The 22,803-nt window shown below is 39.5% G+C and overlaps 2 protein-coding genes across 10 annotated transcripts in view; one reads left to right on the forward strand and one right to left on the reverse strand.

The window, feature by feature from the left end:
- LOC108084782 (serine-rich adhesin for platelets) overlaps positions 1 to 22,803 on the reverse strand; it is a 53,658-nt gene that overhangs the window by 15,912 nt on the left and 14,943 nt on the right. For 6 of the 9 annotated variants that reach the window (XR_005991123.2, XM_070284491.1, XM_041777079.2 and 3 more), the window contains exons 2-5: positions 20,243 to 20,688; positions 19,194 to 19,352; positions 15,120 to 19,135; positions 1,014 to 1,600 (exon numbers count right to left, since the gene is read on the reverse strand). Coding sequence is in view for 8 of the 9 variants with exons in the window: in XM_070284491.1 (XP_070140592.1) it covers positions 1,014 to 1,600; positions 15,120 to 19,135; positions 19,194 to 19,352; positions 20,243 to 20,321 (4,841 nt within the window). In the remaining variant the exon portion in view is untranslated. Of the gene's footprint in view, positions 1 to 1,013; positions 1,601 to 2,003; positions 2,043 to 3,378; positions 3,521 to 4,962; positions 5,116 to 15,119; positions 19,136 to 19,193; positions 19,353 to 20,242; positions 20,689 to 22,803 lie in introns of those variants that run through there. The other 3 variants (XM_070284494.1, XM_017181109.3, XM_070284493.1) reach the window with 3 other exon arrangements.
- dunk (disrupted underground network) lies at positions 5,757 to 6,749 on the forward strand. Its single transcript, XM_017181110.3, has one exon. It carries the CDS (start codon positions 5,846 to 5,848, stop codon positions 6,611 to 6,613), a length of 768 nt encoding a protein of 255 aa, XP_017036599.1. The 5' UTR covers positions 5,757 to 5,845; the 3' UTR covers positions 6,614 to 6,749.

Here is a 22,803-nt window from a genome sequence, read left to right on the forward strand (position 1 = left end):
ACTTTTAGTGTGCCCACTTTACGTGAGTGCAGTATATGGTTGTACCCTTCGGGAGTGAGTACTATATTTGCTGTACAGCTTTTTAGTTGTACAGCTTGTTAGTTGTATGTGTACAACTGTGCAGATGAGTTCAGTATTCTTCAATAATATATTGAGAACGAACTTCAAACATATAAAAATATAAATAAAGCGTATAGTGAAGATTTTGATGTTCTGCAGTGGTGGTCAATTAATAAAGACCGTTTTCCTCTACTGTATAAAGTTAGTTGCAAGTTACTATCAGCTCCCGCGAGCAGTGCAGCATCGGAAAGGGCATTTTCTGTTGCCAAAAATTTAATTTGCGAAAAACGTTCAAAAATTGCCACCACTGAAGACATGGTACATAAAATAATGTTTCTCCATTCGAATATTAATAATTTAAATGTAAATGCTTTAATAAAATAAAATTGTTTATAAGAAATACATAGTACACACGAGAACTCTATATGTGTGCATGTACCAGTCATGAAGTTTCACTCACTGTACAATAAGTCAACTGCACACCAAAACACTGTACAGTGCCTGACTACTGCACACCATTTTTGCTGTACTCATAAACAGCTGTACAACTATGGAATGAGTGAGAACACTGTCTGTCAAAACAGAGAATACTACCCTACTCACTCACATCCAAGTATACTGTGCAGTAAAAAGTGTGTTCCCGTTTCTAGAATAAGTGATTCATTTGTCGTTTTGGATGCATTCATGCAGAAGTCTAGTACCTAGGAGTGATCCCAAAGCTCTTATGGAAGCGTAGTATTGAGTAAAGAAATTGGGAGTCGCATTCTACAGATTTCCAGCAGAATTGTTTAGGCTTACATTTTGCACTCTTGATTTTGTTGTAATATGCTTCCCGATTTTCCTACGAGGGTAGAAAGTACATTTTTCGGGATGTACAATTGTGGGCGGGAGTGTATATATGGTAACCATGCCATTTCATATCAAAACTCTTATGTATGTAGGCGTCAACTCACCGTTCATGGGGCGTCCGCTGCGACAGCTTCTCAGTGCTGCGCCAGCCGAGGTAAGGCTGCCGGTAGGAGTTGCGCAGCACTCCGGAGCTACTTGCTACCGACATAAAGCTGCTGTTAATGGGTGCGCCTCGAGCAAAACTGCTACGCTGCGAGACGCTGGGCGACGTCTGGGTTGAGTTTAATTGTGATGTGGACCAGCGAGTAGATCCCGCGCTGGTCTGTGCGTGCACCGACCCGTGAACCGCCGCCGACCCACTCTGCCCGCCGTGGTGACTATGCGCTGAGGGACTCAGGAGCAAGGGGCTCCGGTCAGAGCGATGTGATCCCAGCGAGCTGAGCGACGTCGTCTTCGAGTTGAGCCCCTGCCAGCGTCCCGACTCCTGTGTGCGCTTTCGGGTGAAGTTGCCCGGCCGATAGCCGCCAGCGGTAGTGCATCCATCTGCTGGAACATGTCCGGAGCCCTGATTATAATGTCGGAACCAGTCGGGGATATTGAGCCTTTGGAGCGATGCCTGGACACGCAACTGGTGCTCGCTTAAAGCAGCAGGATTCTGATCATGAAGCTTCTGCAGCTCGTTCTCTGGAGGCTGTTTCGAAAAAATAGGAGGGAAATTAACAATTTCGTGAAGTGAATTTATTACTTAACAATATTTTAGTATTAAATATTTTATATTATTTTCAATAATTTAATTTAAGTCAAGGAAAAAAATCATATAATTTCGCCAAGCTGAAGTTCGTATTAATGTTCTATGATGTTTATGAAATAAAAATGCTATATTTAAAACAGGATTTTACGGTTGCTCAGATTTAAATTATTACTAAATATGTGAACTATATGTGAAGGTAAAGATGAAAAATAATAATTATAGATATTTATATGTTTATCGGTCGATTTTCTAATCGTCCGTATTTTTTATAAAGCTAAAATCCTAATTCTTTAATAATAACGAGTAAGGAAAAGCTATCTTCAGGATGCCGCAGCTTGTTTACCCTGACAGTCTGCAATTGGATCATTTAGAATCAATCGATTTCAGTCAAATGGAAAGACATAAAACTCTAAGCACTAAGCTGCAAAATATTTGGCCTTGAACTAAAGCCTTTTTCAGCATGCGGAAAATAAACTAGGTATATCCTAGGCCATTTATTCTTTGTTAATGATAATAATTCAATTAATAAATTAATCGTTACAAAATGTTATATCAGAAACTTTTGAAGTTAAAGGTGCCATTGTCACTTTTACCTCACCTCGCCGGAGGTATTTTTGTTTGATATGACATATTAGTCTGATTTTACTAGCATTTAAAATATTGTTATAATATTGTATAAACTAATTTTATATAAGGTTCTGAGCACCTAAATACGCTACATGATTGAGTCGGTCGATTTGTTTTAATTTAAACAGAAGTTCTAAAATAATAAAAATCAAATCTTAGACACTACCTGGAAAAGAAAAAACTTCTGGAAATGTCCATTCAAAAAGACCTCAAAGAGTACGATTTTTTGTCATAAAATCGTTTTATTTTTGATTGCAACAGGTGAAAACCATTGTTTGAGTCCCTAGTCCGCGGCAAGGTTTAGTTCAACTGCAAAAGGAATAGCAGAAACCTTATTGTGTATCAACTTCCCTGATTATCATCCGATCATGCTGTCAAAAAATATTGTTAAGTCTAGCTCTCATAGCCTATGAGATCTGTTGATTTATACGGACGGACAGAGAAATATGGATAGATCGACTCAGCCTTTGACAAGAGTCCAGACTATCTTTCACTGACTTGCAAGCTTCTGATTAAAACATAATACCAAGGGTATTAAACTTAATTTGAGCGCAGAAGATAGGAATGTCGGCACCAAATTTGGGAGTTAGAGATCTTATATTTGTTGCCTGAGATTACAGAAAAAATAAAAATAAAAATAGTTATGAGTTAGGTTGATTTGCACGGGACATCGCGCACGGTATCGCTATTGGTAATCACATATTTCCTGTTACGTTTATTTTAGAGTCTTTGAATTCTCGGAATGATGTTAGAAAGCAACATTGCATTAGAATATTTCGATATCTGTTTTAGAACTTTATGTAACACTTAATGTAAGTATACAGAACAAGACATTTTTTCAGAACTATCAATTAATTGGCCGCGGGGGGCAGCGTGCTAGGATTTAACATTGGTACACAAAATGGGTTGGGCACTTTAGCACCTGAGTTGATGGACCCAAAGGTTCCGATAAGGAAGAGTGAACGTGAGACAACAATTTCGCTACAGCCTCTATTGCGCTTTCTGTTGCTACTGATGCGACTGTAGAGAAGCGGAAATCATTGGCAACAAAAGTTGACTTCTGATTTTACGTCAACATCATTCTAACTTACTCCATTGCGGGGCAGCATTTTATCTAAATAGCATTATTTTGAAGGCAAGAATGTGATATTTAAATAACTGGACAAGAATTTCAAAGGCCAAATAAAACAAAAAAACGTATAAAACGTAATTAGCTAAAGCAGTTGTTTTTCATGTTTGACGTTTTGTTTGAGAAAGCCTAAAACGATTTTATCTAGACACTTGTCGAAGCACTTTTAGCTCGATTTTACTAATTGCCTACAAAATTAGGGAGCACTGCGGCAAAAAGCCTACGAAACGCAAAATTGTATAACTAAGTTATTGGAAGTGCTGTTTAATGAATTCAGTTACAACTTACTGCCTTCTACAGTATACGATACAACACTGAGCTCGCTGAAAATGCTCAACAAATGACTTGTTTAAACAGTGTCTGATCTTAGTGAGTCTAATCAGAAAGAACAACAAATCAACTGTGCATGCCCTGATTTACGGACTCGGGAACAAGTAGAGCACCCATATACCATAGAGAACGGAAGAGAAAGGAGCAACCGGGCAGACGATGGAGTCAACTACGGACTAGGCTAGGCAGTCACACCCAAAAGCAAAAAATGCGGCCCATTGGTATGGAATACATAATCGATGAAAATAGGTCGGTCTTTAAAGTTATTTTTATATGCTTATATTTATATTAACATTCTCCCACCCCCAGACCCAGAAAAGTGGGCTACAACCTTAGAAACACAAATTTGGCGAAAAAGTGGCAAACGCACGCCTAACCCACCACCACATGGACACATGGCAAAGCACACGTACGACACAGTTAAATTTGATTGCCAACGGCAGAAGAGTTTGGTATAGGCTTTTCTAGGGCTTCTCCGACTCGACACTTCCGTTCACATCTTAGCTGAAATTAACAAATCAAATGTTGCTCTTACTTGCTCAAACATTGTACGCGACATGCAACAACCACACTAACGTACCGAGTACGCGTACACACGCACACACCCTATGGCGGCGCGGGCAGCAAACACTATGCGTCATTTGCCATTTCCGGCAGCCGAAGGAGTATGTGTCGCGTTTCGGCTTGTTGTAGATACTGGCCTACCTACGACATGGCCAGTGCAATGTGCTGCGATTCGATTATTATGGCAGCTTTGGCGCATGTCAAGTGCTACCCCAAAACGAGAGCTTTCCGACGGCAGCTTTATGGGACCTCTGCAGACTTCAGGAGATGGACGAACAGCACACCCTGTGTAACCCGGTCTCTACACCCTTTGCCGTCCCGTAGTGTCGGTGTAAACAAAACGGAAGCACCAGCAACAGGCAGACGACAGAGTGTCTGGCGTTCGGTCCAGTTTCAGCCAAGATAAAAGCGCAATGCATGAGGAGGAATCCGTCGGTTAATCAATGAGGGTTAGTTAGTCAGATGGATGAACTCGGGCTTATATTCAGGTCACTAGGACGTTGTCCACTAGGGGGAAAAATAACAGTACTTTACATAAACGGATTGACTATGCCCATGCCTTCCATTCTTAGTGCTTTATGTGTGTTATATTGTGATTTTTAATAAAAAATATTATATTTATAGATCACCATTTTTAACACCATTTCCTTACCCAAACAATGGAATGCATTTGTATTTGTGGAAAGGAACTGTTTCATTTTACTGTTTAGGTAACATATATTTACGTCTTCTTCCAGTTTGTTAAAGTATTTTACAAAAACATCAAAAATTAGAATGAAACCCAAAATAAATCTAGCTTTTGACAGCCGAAAAGTGTATACTCATGGCTTTGCCAATATCACACAAGCGAAAACTATATGACATTGTTGATATATTAAGCTCAAAAGGTTTTTTCTACCGGGTATCCAGCAGGCATTGACTTAATACATTCTAAGCAATTATTATTTAAAGTTCCCAATATTTGGAATTCATACTTATTAAGAAGTCAAGTTCGATAAGCTACAATTTGAATTTAAGTTCCAATTACAGCTATTATATTAAATTTGCTCAGCACTTTTTCTGGCGGCAAATATTGAAGTAAAAATTATTTATGGGTTTTGAACATAAAGAGTCTGAAACATGTATGTGTATGTATATATGACCAGGTGTCAAGTACACCCTAGGTACAGGTCGCGAAGGTAATTTGCAGTCGTGAATTTTACAACGGTGGCTTATGTCAGGGATTACCCAAGGTGGATCGACAGGAATGGTTGTACGGCAGGTCAAATTAAAAAGGGTGGATTAGGGAAATACGTACATTAAAAACCAATCATGGAGCCGACATTTTGTCAAATGTTTATGAGCTACCTGAATAAGGGTTTTAGTTCTAGGTAAGCCTGGGAGTGCGACGCGGTCATTAAAAATGCGAAGATTTACTACCTGTTGTGTATAAAAAGCGGTGTGTGGGCAAGGTACCAGCATCAGTTGCCAAGCAACACGCCCAGAAGCAAGATTGTCTCTGCAGCTCAGCACTCCATCACAAGATTCACACAGATATGTCCACATTCACGTGCACCCAGTTTTTGAACCTTGGCGAAATTTCTCCTGCGAAAATGGCTACCACCTATACTTTGGACGCATCCCACTTCGGGCGATGTGACCTAAACCTGTTCGTCGATAGCTTGGAGACCATCTCCAAACTGGAGAAAGAACGGCACGAGCGCCGCCAACGTCGGCGAGAGCAGAAGATCCAAAAGGAGCGAATGGCCGAGCTGGAGGATGAGCGATGCACAAGCCCAACGCCCAGTGCCGAAGAAGCCGTCGACGAGCCAGTGATGTACTTGGAGGCCAAGTGCATTCCGTACGCGGTTTCTAGTGCTCCGCCTGCACATACGATTTCTGGTATGCCAGAGTACTACACCTGCGACGACGAAGCCTACAGTAGTGCCTCCCAGTCACCGCGCAGCAGCGTCACTTACTGCAGCTGTGGAGGCATTTCGAGCCTAGATTCCGACTCCGCCGAGTCGGGGGTCTGCGACATCAATTCGCCGCCGCCCCTGCGACCGCGTTCTCAGGTGATCACGCAGCCAAAGCACCGCTCCACCAGATCCCGTATAATCAGCGTGGTTTTAAAGAGGGAGTTTGCCAAGGCTCCGCTAGATGAACGTCACGAGAAGGCCAAATGCTACGATCGCCCACTCAGCGACACCATCAGTCGCCAGTATGGAAGGCTCTTCAGCAAATCTCGGCGCGGCATTGCCTGTTTGCAGGGGTCCCCGGAAGAGCGCTTTCTGGACAAGGCCCTGCGCTACCTGACTTTGTGATTTTTGTCACGAGAGAAGACCAAATATATTTAATATTAGTGTTCACATATAAGCGTAAGATTGTTTGTAAAACAATGAAAAATTAAAATTTTAATAACAAAAATCAAGACATGTTTTACTGATTATAACAAACATAATTTTATGATTTTTGGTTAATAGAGAAGGGACTGTCGCCCTGAGCTTAGGAGCTATCTGAATGAATCTATGTAGACAGTCGTATGACTTCTCTCACTGGTATATAGGTCGAAACGGGCCGGATCGAAAAATATTAAGAAAAAAATTATAATTAATTAATTATTATATATTATAGCTGTTTTTCAACATATTTTCAACCTTGAGGCATGGCCATTTTTTATTATTTCAGAATTTCTGTTTACATTTTTGAAAATCGGATGACAGTATTATATAGTTAGCATAGAAAATGTCGGCAGATGTAAAGAAAAATGTAAAGTTGTGAGTGTACAACAGTATCTGTAAACTTGAAATAATATAAAATCTGCAAGATTATACAAGCTTCGGCGTACCACAATTAGCTTCCCTTATTTTTTAAAGCTATATGTAGATACTTTTCTTAAAAATTTGCCAAATTGCTCCATTATTGTTTATATATATATTTTTTAAATGTCTATTATTGGGATATTGAACCAAAATCCCCCGCAAAAGTGTTAGCACGTCAGTTCGCGATTTTCGTCTGAGGAAACAAATGTAGGCGATGGCACATGGGAATATCGAGTACAGTAGATATGCATGTACATATGTAGATACTTAACATGAATTATCATATTTAATTGAAGCCCACACAAGAGATCTGCATAAAATGACTCAGCAACAGTGAATTGGTTAAAGAATTTTATTTTAATTGAATATTTGTAGCGTTTATTTGGTAAGGCCCTCGCTTTCTACTGGCAACGCGCCAAGCGAACCTTTGCGACGGTCACTGAACCTTCAAAAATTGCTTGCCATGCGAGATTTGTATACCCTAGGCGATCCTACTTTAATAAGTTTTATTTAATTTGAAATCAATAAGAACTCTTTGTCAATTGTATAATAAATAAAAATATCGAAGTTTGGCTGATTTTTCGGAGTACTCAAATAAATTGACCAATATTTTCTATGGCAAATAAATAACATAATCATCCATATTAATAATAAAATAAGACTATCTCCAAGTATCTTTTATAAAATGAAAACTGAGGAACAAGTTTTCAATGTATCGTTAGGACGACCATGACTAAATCGACTCGGCAGTTGATGTTTTTGTTGATCAACGGTAATGCCTCCCCTGAAAGTATAATACCCTGCAAGGCCCGTTAGGCCATTCGGTCAGTGAAAGTTCGTAGCCACTTAACATTTCGAAAAAATGTATTCCGACCTATACTTCTTGACTAATTATAGCTGCATATGTACAAACGTGTGCGTGTGAATTGAAGAAGTATTGTTTTGTGTACAAGTCTAATTGACGATGGGACAATTAAGCGTAATTGCCTAATTGCTGACATCATCGTAGATAATTCGAAAGGCCCAAGTGTTAAAGCCCAAACCCCCTCAAACAAGTAAGAAAGCTACAGTCGAGTACTCTTCTCTGTGAGAAAACATTTTAATTGTTAAGTAGTATTCACATAAACATGTTTCTTACCATACAGAACGTATACTATGTTACTTCATTTTGATAAAAGAGTGCGATTTTGCAAATCAGATAGATGTGTGTAATAATGGGACAGCATGATCGCATTCTGTTTTTATTATTACGTAATAGTTTTTATTGAGCCCACAAGGCATACCCGATATCTCGCTGCGAGCACACTGATGCATACATAGGTGTTACTTGAGTTTCACACTTTTGTCCAGCGCAATATGTGCAAAAAATCGCAGGGCACTAGCAAAAAACAAATATATAAATATATTGTGAGACCAATCTGAATACTCGACATCTGATGATATACACCGTTTATGATAATTACCATATACTGTTATATACATATATTTACCATAATACACTTTGTAGACACAATTAAATACATTGCAGAGGTGTATTTGGTCAATAACTCAATAGTTTCACTTTCACATTTAGTAATTTAAATTTGTAAATTAATGAAGTTTATACCATTTCTAATATGGTCCTAAGAAAAGGGAAGGATGTCCATAGAGTATAAAAGCAAATGGAGACAACAAAATTAGAGTGCACTGAGAAAACAAAATTTGTCAACCAGTTGTTCCTTGTCCTAATACTCGACGTATTCGCAATGCTGCAGCACTGAGACCGGATATAAGGCAATTTATGAAATTGAGACGCCAAGTTCAGAGAGCTAAATCATTTGGATAAACGTTTCGGACATTATGTAATCTAACAGTAAATCCAACTGATTGCCGCGAAATCAGTTCCTCTTTTATTCTGTACACAGAAGACCAGAGCAGAGTATCGTATGGAAAAAGTGTGTTTTTCTTGTAACTATTGCTGTTTTGTTGCTTGACCTGTAGTACATTATTCATAGTTCTTCCACGGTTTACATCACTGGGTCGCGACAAACAGAAGTGCCTTCAAGCAGAAAGAGCAGTTGGACGACGAAATAGGGGGGCGGGGCACATTAAAATGTGATTTATTAAAAAAATGCCAGGTCTGTCGGAGTGAGCGTGGCTATTTACGGAATGTATCCGAGCCGCAGAGGAAACTCGATGGCAAGAGGGAGAGACGAGGACAGCACAGAACGGAAATGGAACTATGCATGTGTTTTTGTTTACCCCGGCGCTGGGGTGTTCTGTGCCTTAGCTTTTAGCGTCGCTCTCTTTGATTTCTGCAGCCAACCTCTTGTAGCAGGTGTGCATTATCGACAGCTGGCACTTTTGACTTTTCCTCACGGAGTGTTTTTAGACCCGAGTCACAAGGTACAAGGGTATTATGGCTGGTGCCTACCGATGATGTATAAATGTTAATGTGTTCTGCAAACAAATCATTTTGTTTTACAATTTGGCCAAGCCCACTTTTACATCAACTATTTCGAGTCTCGAAAAGCGTATGTTAATTTTCTGGCATCCTTAAATATACATATGTATGTACGTATATAACGTCAAAATAACTTAAAAAATATATATTAAAAGGAAAGTAAGCTTACATAGAAACACCGAAGTTTTTATCGGAATTCGATTGAAAAATACTATTTATATAAATAACCTAACTTTTGCTGAATTCAATTTGACCGATATTCCCAATGGCTATACGAAAGGCCCTAGAGTTTAGCAAATATAAATTATTGCAAAATAACTATAAGCATCAATAAAAATGAAGTTGACCTTGCTTTGTCGTTTTTTCATAATTCTCTCCTTTATACAGATAGATTTTATATCTTTAATAGTTGATACTTAAAAACAAAAATAATAATAATACTTATAATGCATTAGTTTGTCATTTAACTCAACCAAATACTGAAACTCAAAAACATTTTAAATTGAATATAATACAATATTTAATTAGATTATAATTCGGCATGCCTGTAGAAGTCTCTCTAGTTTAGCCAAGTGCCGAAAACTGACATATAGCACGTTTTGCCAGTGGTTAAGACGTTAAGGGTGCTAGCGGAAAATCTAGAAAGTCACTCCAGTAAAAAACCTGGGGAATTTGTAAGAAAATCCAAAAGGGTTAAGCTGATTTTCAATACTGCGTGTGTATGTATACATACTATATAGTAGTTTCATTGCGCTTATTCGGTTGTGATAGTGCCCGAAATGACACCTTCACTTACCTATACCGTGCAAGGTTGCAATTTGACCCATTGACCTAATATAGATTTTAGGTCAAGGTGATGAAAACCAAATTAATAAGATCATTCTATCCCCAGTTATGTCCTGTATGAATAATTAATATATGTTCATTTGTATACCAACGAATATATATTTATCGCTCCCAATGCAGATTTGAAACGCCTTATAAACAAAGAGGAATCAAAGTAGAAAGGAATTGCGAGTATAACAATATATGTACATACGTATGGCTGTGAAGCTTTTCCCTTTGGTGGAATAAATACACAATTTATAAACAGAAATTCTGCTGACCGTTTAAAATTAAGTTTTTATGCTCATCGATTTTTGTTTGTTTGTATACTGTTCTATGCCTTGTATTATTTTTAGAAAAATTTCACAGATGCCTTATACAAAATTTCGCTGACGCTACACAAAATACACAGACCTGCAAATAAAATACTCTTTTGGTTACAGAAACAGTTGTCTTATAGTATTACCCATTCTTGGATTTAAATCTAAGATTGCATGGTTTTAAATCTAAAACTGCATGTATTTGGAAAGAAGTATGGTTATTGGAAATTTCAATCTTTAACCATACAGGCCTGCAAAATATCAATTCTACATTTCTACAGAAACAGGTGGGGCAATTTCAAAAATCAAGTTTAAGTACTGATTTTAATGCGATCAATTGGTCTTAGTAATGTATGTGGTTTGACTTAAAAATTGTTTTTTTTAAATTGAATTTTAATTCCTGCCACACTCGAAATGTTTTTTTTATGTATACGTAAAAACGTATAAGCATTTTATTTTACTCTTGCCTTCCTATGTCGATAATGACGTCCCACATTTAGTCAGATTTTTTAGCATATACATACATTCATAGATGTGTATGTACATATCTGATAGAAGAGATAAAAGAATGCCTCTTTAATACATATTTTTTTAGCTCAAAAGTTATAGTTTAGATTACTTTATAATTGGCTGGTTTTAATCATATTTCCTCATACTCTTAATAGTTTGACTTCAGCTTTATATACATTATATATTTTGCTTGCCATTAATAATTATAATTTTATATTTACATAATCGCTCCAAGAATAATTATTAATATTTTTTCGCTCAAAATTTCGCTCAATGTGTAATCTTCTTTCTAAAAGGTTTCCTTGAAAATCCTAGGAATTGAAAACAGACGAACCAAATAAACACATTGAGCGAAATAATATGGCTCAATACATAATAATAGGTTTCAGCAATCATTTGTTATCTTGAAAGAGCATCCAAATTGTAGCCGATTGCAATAATTCGTTTTTTTTTGCGGTTTTCCAAGTAGATAATTTTTTTGTTTAAAGAAAACATTGAAAATCAATGTTTACGGTCCCTGATAGAAGGGATTTGAGTTATTTATTTATTTATTTGCTATTTTAAAATAGCAAAAAATATCTGCAAATAAAACCTACTTTTACCTCCTTATCATAATAACGTAACAAACTATTCTGTGCACAGAAAATATTGCAAAAATACATACATACATATATAGTATGTACACATGTAACTCTAAAAATAAATTGCCCGCCACTGGCACAAGCAGACATACTTAGTCAATTAAATTTCCTGCTGTCTGCTCGAATGACCGAATGCTGGAGAACAGAGAGAACCTTTAATTTGAATAAATTTCTGAAATAGTAGCTATCTTGTTCAGACGATGAAAATGCCTCAGCAGTGATCTCAGCCAACTGGAAGATGTTAACTTGTTTCAAGTGGCTTAGCAAATTCTTTAGCGCTGACAGACATTTATGAGGTACTATGTATTAGAAAGCGGTTATTGCATGACACAATTTTTAACAACATTCACACTCTTGTACGTACTTCAGTGCTCATTTATTGACTCTTTATAAATATATACACATTTATATGTGTCTTTGGCACAATAATAGGGAGTGGTGAAGAAAAAATATTAAGAGAAATTCGTTCAAGTGCCCAAAGAGAGGGAAAATCCAAGAGTGAACGGGTGCGTCGCAGATACTCTCCTTAGCCATTGCCAGTGAGTAAGGGAGCCGATCATGCGGTCATCCCTCGCATTGCAAGAGAAACCTATAATTCAAACATCATTTCTGACTAGTCCGTTATTCCTTCGCCTTCATTGTTTACAAAAAAAAATATATGTATGTAAGTATGTATATACTAATAGGAATTCGCCTTGTACCTACTTTAGCTATTAAAAATCGATTTTAAAAAATATGCAGGCAAAGAAAACCTTATAAATGCAAAAAAACGATGCAAAATACAAATGTACCAAGTAAGCTTTAAACAAAAATTGTTGTCATAGAAGTTTTCCTTCTTTATTAATTAAATGCACTCATTTATCTTTTATTTATTTATTTGTAACCTAATGCATAAAGTCTGCTATGTACATGATGATAAGTATGATTTGGCGGCGTTTTAGGTGCTGTCCTAAAATTCCAACTTTATTGCTTATTAATTTCCATATTAAATGTCCGATTTAAATTAGAATTAGAAAACGACTGCGCATTAAATTTGCAATACGCTGATCAAATTCACCTCTCAAATAAATAATAGATTTGAAAGGTTAACTTGATCTCCAGATTGGTGATTGCATATTTTTGTTGTTTTATACACGTATGTACATATATGTACACATATGTAAATAGATGGACAGACTGTCACTAGACTAGAGATGCTCTTCAAGATTAACTTTATGGGGTTCGATATGCCTCCGTCTGTCTGACTTATGAAATCTCGTTTTGCAGTTATATGTACATAAGTACGTAAGTTATAATACCTTCGAGGGTATAAAAACAGCAAATAAAAATTATCACCGAAAGGGCGTGAACAATGGAGGAGTGGGGCGGGCGGGCGTTCGCACAATTTAAAAAACTAAGGTCAAGTGGTCATTGTTTGTGAACATGCGAGTAATTTGTGGAGGCCGCAATAAGAATAGGAACAAGGAAATAAGCCTACTTCGGCTCGCCGAAGTTTGTATACCCTTGCAGTATAAAATAACTACATTTTGGATAACTACATTTACCTATTCAGTTACATCAGCTACATCTATCGGTCGTTTGATTTTCATAAAATCAAAACCGAAACTTTGAAATTTAATTAAATTACCATATCTTAATAAAAAACGAAATAAATTGAAAAACAGCAAACGTATAATTTTTTCGAGACAAATATTCCGTGTTTCAATGGCAGCTACATATATGATATAGTCGTCCGATCCGACCATATTTATACTTTATAGAGCTGGAAAGGTCTCCTTTACTGCGTTGCAAACTTCTAACTAAAATTATAATACCCTGCAAGGGTATAAAACAGCAGGGCGAAACCAGAAAAGAAGAGAGTACACTAAGAACCACAAATACCAAAAACCACAGTGGAGTGCGAGATACCCGGTACCATATGGTTTCTGCGTACAAGTACAAAAACCACTGATGAAGATTGCGATTTTACTGTCTCTCTACGCTGCCCATTCTAAAAAGAACCGTATGTGTATTGTCAATACATTATACAACTAAGTTCGGATTTAACCAAATTTATTTTTATTATAATATATTACTATATTTTCTCCTTTCCGTTACGATTTTGTTTAAATATCTTTCGTTTTTATTTTAGGTGTAATAGTCACATTGACGTAAGCCAATTATATTTTCTGCTGTTGTACATTGACTACACATGTATATATTTCATATACATTTTTGAATAATTATAATTATTATAATTTAAAATGAAGCTGACCAAAAAGATAAAATAAAATAAAATATGGGCAGAGCTCGAACACGCTATGTGGTCGTCCCAAAGATTGCTTTGGAAGCGTTTTAGTTTATTGCCCACTAACTTCTAGATTTATTGTCCAATTTTAATAAAAATTTTAAAAAAGATTGGATTTATATTTTGTTATCGATATTAATTGGAAACTCATGATTTTTTTTTATACAAACATATAACCAAAATGCGGATCGTTAAAAAAGGTAACGCTCTAGAAAAAGTTGTAGAAAAGAATTTAAAAATTTAAGAATTTGAAAAATTAAAAATTTGAAAAGAAGTGGTCTAAGTTTTCCGAATAAAAGCCTTTCCTGGTTGTCTGCTTGAAACTAAACGCTGCTTTAGCTTTTTATGACTATTTTTATTATATTAAGCAGATGGAACAAAAAACTTACTTTATTTTAATATATTTCGTTATTTGTATCCATTATTTTCGTAATGAATTTGGATTGATTTCGGTGTTTGAGGGCCACAGTCCAGAGCTTAAAATGTGAGCCGAGAGACAGCGAAACTAGGCGTTTAGTAAGTTGAATGGCTTTTTAATACGATAATTAGACATGGAAATTCTGGAAGCTTGAGTAAGTACGCCACTAATTAGACAAGAAAAGGGAAAGCTGGAAAACACACTATTTACTTTGTCGCTGCGCTGTTACAGCTCACTGAACAGGTCAGGTGGGTGCGACTGACGCCCAGATCAATAAACGTGTCCCATGAAGAAGATCAAACGCCCTATCATAGAATTCTAGACGGAAATGGTAAGAACTAACTCAGGTACAACAGTTTTCCACGAAGCAAAGTGAAAAAGGAAATACAAGAAAAAAAAGCGCAGATACGCGGTACCAAACGCTTTGCTAATTAATTTAAAAGTCAAACATTTATATTCTTTAACGGAGAAAAGGCATTTTTAAACGCAAAAAAACTTCCGATGAGCTTGTTCAACGCGCTTAATATTTTTGTTGTCGTTATATGAGCATGTGTCGTCACTTACCAATGTATTTCTCTGATTCTCTTTGTCCAGCAGAAACTCCATGCTCTTGTGGGGCCTTCGAATAGATGCGATTTGAACACCTCCTGCTCCTCCTCCTCTTGACGCTGTTTTGACAACGTCCTCTCCATCCAGATCCAGGTCGTCCGTGTTGTATGCCGCACTGGTAACTTTCAGACGTTTCACAATATACCGCTTGTGCGGCTGCCCAAGCGGGTTGGAAGTTATGTCCATTAGAGAGCGAGTCTTGCCAGAGATAACCGTCTCGTGGGTATCCAGATTAGTCTCGATTAGACCCATTAAGCCGTCCTCGTTCACGGGCGACACAGCCACTGGCACAGCGGTTACCATGGTGGGCCTAACTCCGCCCAGCTGGTTGAACATCTGTGTTTTTTGGGCGACACTCGCCCGAGACGGAGACTGGCTGTCCCGCATTCTGGTCGCATCAATTCCCGCTGTCAACTGACCGGCGAACTGCTGGTATTCCTCCCGTTCGGCGCTTAGTAGTGCATCGCTGGCATGGGCAGCACTGGTGACTCCATGAGGCGCATGCGCTAGGCTGCTGCTGCGAGTCTGTTTTGGCAACGGGGGCTTGCCGGTGACTACCTTTTGGAGGGTTGATGTCTTTGTCAGCTGTTCCGGCTGCAAGGCGGTCTGACTTTCCTCCAGTGGGCTGGAGTGCACAGCTCGTGGAGGCTTTAGTGGTATGTGTATGAAGTCTACTGCCCTACCACCGCTCTCCCTCGAGGTCTTCGGAGGCACTGGAGCAGAAGCTGCTTTGATTATCGTCGGCTGCCTCGGCTCCTCCTTGGGCTCCGGCTTTTCCACCTTCTGTTGCTTTTTCTTGCGGCGCAGCGAAAAGCGCAGGCCGTTGGCAAATCTGGAGAGAAAACTCTTGGAGCTGGGATGTTTGTCATCCGTCTTGCCAGTGGCCATGGTTATAGCCTTCGGCTTTGGGTCATCCGGTGTCGTCATCTCGCGGATCTGTTGATCTGGATCCGTCTCGTAGCGCTGCAGCAGCTGCTGGGAGGCGTATAGGATGTGGTGTGCGCGATTGGTGGGCGGCTCGCTGAGAATGGGCAGATGGAGGCTCAAAGGTCGAGCGGGGGCGCTGGCAGGTGCGGCTGCGGCTGCGGCGATTACCGATCGACTAGAACGAGCTAGTGGTGGCTGGTTTACCAACGATGATGAGTTCGCGACGTCGACTAAGCGGCCGACATTGTTCGTTCCCAGAGCGGCCCTGTTTAAGGCGGGTTCGGATTCCGATCCGGCCTCGGTTTTAGCTTCGACACTCGTCTGGCCTTCGGGTGAGGCGTTGTTAATTTCGATGTTTTCGTTGTTCTCGTCGCTCTCTTCGGCACCGATCGCCGGCTCTCTGAGCGCCTCTCTAGGCGCTTCTCTTGTCGCTTCTCTTGGCACCTCTCTTTGCAGCCGCATCTGCTCTTCGGTGTACCGTGCGGCGACATTCTCGTTCTCTTTGGTGTTGTGCATGACAGTGGCGTCCGCGTTGTCCAGGAGCTCGTCGTCACTCGAAAGTGATTGCTCGCCCTCGCCGGAAAGGCCGCCATCTGGCGGCTCCTCAGACGACTGCTCCTGCCAGCAATACTTGCTAACCACGGGGCAGAAACTCACCTCCTTGCTGAAGGAATTCCGAGAGCCGGCCGGCAGCAATATGCCCAGTGGTTTTGGTTCAGTGGAATTCTGAGGCAGTTGGTGCATAGAAGTGTGGGCACTGCTCACATAAATGTCGTCCTCCGGCTCCTGCCGCAGGTCTTCGTAAGCGGAGAGATTTGGCGTGCTGCTGACCAGGCTGCGCTGCTTGGCGGCCGCTGCCTGCGATTGGAGGAAGCGCCGCTTGGGAAGAGCTCTTTGAGCAGATGAGGACCTCGGCGGAGGCGGAGGTTTGGCCGGAATCACCTCTTGAGCAGTGAAGTTGCACTGCTCCAAGCTCTGGGTATAGGAGGTCCGCAGGTTAGTGGGGTCCTGGTCAAATGTCTTCTTGCCGAAGCTGCTGAAAGTCAACTGTGGTTGTGCCTCCAGATACGGTTCCAGCTGGAGCCTTTCATCTCCATGCTTATCCCCAAACTTATGCAGTGGCGGTGCCTTTCTTATCGTCAGCTGAATATGCTGAGCTTGTTCTACTTCCTCAGGGACGGCTTCTGAATCGACCTGGTCATGTGGTTGCTCCTCCTCCGGTTCCACAACGGGCTTATCGTTCAAGATCGAAACATTCTTGTCGTATATCTTGCTGATCTCATCGAGCAAAAAGTTGCCTTTGCATATAATCTGCTCATAATCCCCGCCAGAGATTCTGCCGTCGTGGTCGGACATCTTAGTTTCAGCTGACTGGTTTCTCTTGTGATTCATTTGGAGCTGCTCGGACTTTGGCTGTTGGCCTGTGTAGTCGAGAAGCGTGAGGTTTTGATAGCTAGCGTTTAAATATCCCGCGCTGGCCACACCCAACACAGCTCTCTCTGTAAAGGCTTGCGTTGGTCTGCGATCAGTCCAGCTGCAGCTGCGCCCAGTTCGCGGCAGACTGTGTCCGTCGAGGAAGAAGTCGTCACGCCTCTCCTCTATCTCCAAATCCAACCCGTCACTGGAGCTGCTGCCACTACTTTGGCAGTTCCGCTGGCTGCGGCGGCTGAGACGGGGTCGACGCCGACGGCCCAACTGTTGCAGCCCGCTGGGTAGCGAATTGGTGGTGACACCCAGGAGCGGCGAACAGTGGCCCGAGGATGAGCTGCTGCTGCGGCTCCCGCTGCTGATTTCGTTTGTGTTGCTGCTAGTGGTGGCCAGCACGTAGCCGTGGGTGTGTGCCTCTGTATCAACAATTGCTCTGCTGGGCGACGGCGAACCTCGCGGCTCGCGTATATCGGGCAAACTATTGCGCAGCCACGTAAACGATGCGGTGGATGACGAAGAGGAGGCTACAGATCCGCTCGGAGACGGCGACGGTGCCACCGATTCTGGCTGAGAGCCGGTCCTCTCTGAAGAACTATTTATAGACGATGGAGAAGACGGAGAGCAGGGCATAGCAGCCGTGTCCGTTGTCTGCTCTATTTTTGGCTGATACAAATCATGTCCGCCATTGGAGTTTCGTGAATGATGCGAGATCTCCTCCAGCAGCAGTAGCTCCTCCTCCCTCTCCTCGCAAAGCTTGTCAAAATTCTTGGGTATTGCTATAGGCTTTTCGCTACGATGCTGCGTGCTTGGTTCGCAGTAGCCAGAATCCTCAGACAAATTCTCTGCTGAGTTGAGCGGCACTCGCCTGGAGGCAGTTTCGTCCACATCTTTACTGCCAGCTTGCACTTTCCCCCCGGTGCCCTGCCCCGCGTTTAACATACTGTGGCCACTTCTGTCAGAGCTAGAGCTGGAGCTGGAACTAGAGGTGGAGCTTGAGCAGGACTCCAAGTCGGACTTATTCCCAGCCTGGTGCAGGCCCTTAGAGAACAACTGTCGCTGGTGCTGGTCTTCTAGATCCAGTTTGTTCAATTCATAGTAAGTCTGGTGCAGGCGTCCGTCGCTTGACTCGTAGCGCTTCATTAAAGACAAGGACGATGCGGAGCCCCGCCGGCTCTCTGGATTGCTATCACTGGTACCGGTACTGGCACCGACGCCCAGGTCACAGCTGAGAAGCGAAGGGGAGCTGTTGCCCAGGCTATTCAAGCTGAGGTGCTGCTCCTGCAGCGTGAGCTGCCGCTCCAGGGATTCGAACTGCACCAAGGACGAGCTGCGAGACAGTGAATGGTACGAGTCGTTATCCGAGTAGTAGTCATCAAAAGTTGCGCCACCGCGCCGACTGCCTGTACTGTTCCTTTGCCCTTGGCTACCGTAGCTGTCTCGCGTACAGCCCTCCGCGGCGAGAAAACGCTCCATGCTGTTGTGAGCTTCTGTTTCATGGCGAGGAGTGCGTCGCATTTGGACAATGTCCTCCACAACCTGTGGAAGCTCTATTTCCTGGCAACGGCGAGGACGTTTTGGTGGACAAGCGAAGTCCCGTTCGGAAATGGCATCGACATCTGTAAAAAAATTCAGATATCTTGGAGTCCGAACACAAAGTCTATAACTTCACCTCACCCTTTGTTACTTCATTGCATATGACAGAGCCCGTGGAGCTCCAAAAGCTGCTACGCTGCTCCTGGCCGTTCCAACTGACCTGGGCATGCTCTTCGTCCTCGCTGGTCTCCTCTATGATAGGTTCTAACATTTGCCGCGAGCTTGACAAGAAGACAGCCTCTGCAAAGGAAGGGGAGAAATTCCGAATCAGTTTTCTAGAATCTTGTATAACCCATACCAACCCAGGTTGTTAGCTTGGTGGCAACCGTTAAAGTCTGTAACTTTTAACTTTATTTTAACTTTTTATTATAATTAGGTGTCAGCACATTTATAAATATTTTACATAATAACAAGCGCATATTAAAGAACAAAACAAAAGAGTAAGCTAACTTCGGCACGATCCTATGACAGCTATAAAATATAGTCGTCTGATTTTCATAAAATTAAAACCGAAATTCTGAAATAATATAAAAATCTCAAAAATTATAAAATTAGTTTGAAAAACAGCCAAGTTATAATTGTTTTTTCTAAAAATTTATCGATCATTTGTATGGCAGCTATATGATATAGTCGTCCGATCCGGCGCGTTCCGACAGAAGACTATATGCAAAGTTTCATTCAGATAGCTTTAAAAGTGAGGGACTAGTTTGCGTAGAAACGGAAAGGTGGACAGACGGACGGTAATACGGACGGACATGGCTAGATCGACTTGGCTCAAGAATAGATGTACATATATACTTTACAGAATCGAATCGGTATCCTTCACTGCGTTGCAAACTTCTGACTGAAATTATAATACCCTGCAAGGGTATAAAATGAAAATTTAGTAAAAAAAAATCCAATAGGACGTCGTAAATCATACTATATTGTGCGCGAAAACCTAATGAATAGGGTAAGTTTTTAAAAATATTAATTCACCAGTTATTATTTACCTTGAAATTTAGTCAAAAAAAAAATAAATAAATAAAAAACACTTTAAGCAAACCAAACACTTAGAAAATTAAAAAAAAAAAACATTATTTGTATATTCTGCTTATTATCGATTCAAGATTAGAGTCCACCACACTCACCTTGCTGTTCAAATGCACCAAGGCTGTTCCAACATGTTGCTGTGTTAGCCAGATATCCCGCCAGGTCCAGATGTTCCATTTCAAAATATTGTCTTTGACAAGTCTTTCAGAAAAGTCTTTGGTTAAATCTCAAACGGTTGTAAATATCTCAAAGTTAATGATTTGTGTATGTATGTATATGATATGTCTGTACATGTATCGTTGTAGTATCACATTAGTTCGTCTCCATGAGCGTTATCGTTGTCGTTTAGCTTATCCTCCGTAAATGCATCTGTGGCATATTGCACCTTTCGAATTTTATTACTGTCGTACATATCCTTATTCCTTTTACTTTAATAAGTTTTGAAACCGTGCTTGGTTAAATATTTTGATTTAAGATTTCTGTTGTTCCGTTAGTCATTTCTTCTTATTGACCAACTTTGAAACGAAACCAAAACAATTTTACCCTGAAAAACATAATTTATAATGTAATAATTAGGTTTTGTTCCATACCAATATATTAAAATCATATAAAATACCAACATATTAGGGTTGAAATATGTAAAGTAATATTTATGTATATGTTGGCGAAATAAATAAACAATATATAAACTAATAATAAATAATATAAACAACGAAGTAGAGAGAGACAAAAAAGAACAATATTTTATTTGGAAAAGACCGACCAAATCGAATTTATGAAATATCCTTTAAACTTAAGATTGTAATGACTGAAAGGTTTTGCTAGACGCGTTACGGGATCTGGAATACAACCATTCTTAATGAAACTCTTCTGACTACTCTTACTACTATACATATGTACATATGTATATGTCGGAACGGGCCTAATCGGGTAACTACATATATCATAAAAAACGATCGAAAAATTCGTAGACAACAATTTATAACTTTATTGTTTTTCAAGAAATTTTGATCTTCTTTGAGATATGGTAATTTTGTGTTATATTAGACTTTTGGTTTTAATTTTATGAAAATCGGACGACTACATGATCATTGTAGGCGGGAGTTTGACGTACATTAACCCGGCTGATTACAACCTCCTCTTTGATATTATTGTTCGTAGTGATAAACTCTAATAATTAGAATTCAAATTAGCTTAGCCAATTTTGTTTAATTCCCTTGTTCTTAAAAAAAAATTATTTTCAATTTAAATATTTACATAGGAACGATCAGGAAATTAATATAAAAAATATAAAAAAAAATTGTTGAATATATTTTCAGCTTTCTCCTTTGTGTTGAGTTCTTTCTTTGCTTTTTATTCTATATATTTTTTTTAACCGAATATAATAATATATAACCGAATATCAAGGTTATATAGATGAGTTTTATGATTGGAAAGGTGTGGGCATGGCCAAGATAAGAATGACACCAATCTGCCCAAATTCGCTCTCATATCCTCATAAATAGGATATTTCATCCGGCCGGTGATGCGGATTAAGAATATTATGGGGTCAGACTAAAATTAGAATAGCCTGCAAAGGGGAAAAAGTATTTATTTGTTTAAGAAACATTTAAAATGGGTCTATAGTTATAGGTTGAATTTGATGTAAAAATACACTTCTACAGCTGACTGAATTTAGTTCAGTTATTAAATTAAGCAATAGACGGATTATTGAACTACTTAGAATTCAGTACCAAAATAATAAAGTCAATCTGAAGTCTTGAACCCCCGATGCAAAATAAAACTTGGGAACACTATTTTCGCGCTAACGTCACTGGGGCAATCTGACCTATTCCGAGTCTGTGTTTATTTCTCTTTTAGTTTTACGTAAACTGAAGTTATTTATAAACGGAATCAAAACACACAATTGCACAACCAAATGCCCAACATAGAAAATATATTCAAGATTAAGGAGAAAACAATTCATTAATGTTTAAAAGGCAAAAAAAACATTTGAAATGTCAACAATATTCTATACCTTTATTCAAATAATTTTTTTTGTTAAAGAATTATTCATTTCTTTATTTAGCTTGAAAAAGGTTGGAAAAAAACAAACGCTTCGAAAAGTTTGTACTGTTTGTGTTTGTCCTTAAAGTTGCTACAACAGATCTCTGGGACCGCCTGGCTAAAAAACATTTTGCGGTTACCACTATAACTTATCTCTAAGCAGTCGCATATCGACGAATCTTATCTTAGCGTAGGTACAAATGTTTACTTTTACTAATTAAATATTGTAAGCCACACCTTTATTATAACCAACCATGCACAAATAGCTCTTCTCGCCTGTTTCAGTTCAGACAGTATTTTCCCTTTAAGGGGGTCTTCTCATTTAAACCCCGTTTTTTGGACCCTTTTTAAAAAAATTCTTATTTGAAAAATTATTTATTAAAAAATGTTCAAAGTAAATAAAAAAATTGTTTTTGCATCGATACGAGGGTTGTTCAAAGAGTAATGAGACTTCAAACTTAGTGGTAAAAAAAAAGGTGTCGTCCCGGCGGCCACGATTCAGGGTCTCCAGAGCGTCCGAAATGAAAAATAAAAACGGGTTTATAATCAGAATAGATGTCATTTTCGGGTGACGGAACAGATTTTTTAAAAAATTCTTTTAAACAAAATGGCG

Source organism: Drosophila kikkawai, chromosome 2R, assembly GCF_030179895.1.
Source record: "Drosophila kikkawai strain 14028-0561.14 chromosome 2R, DkikHiC1v2, whole genome shotgun sequence".
NCBI classification, from domain to species: domain Eukaryota; kingdom Metazoa; phylum Arthropoda; class Insecta; order Diptera; family Drosophilidae; genus Drosophila; species Drosophila kikkawai.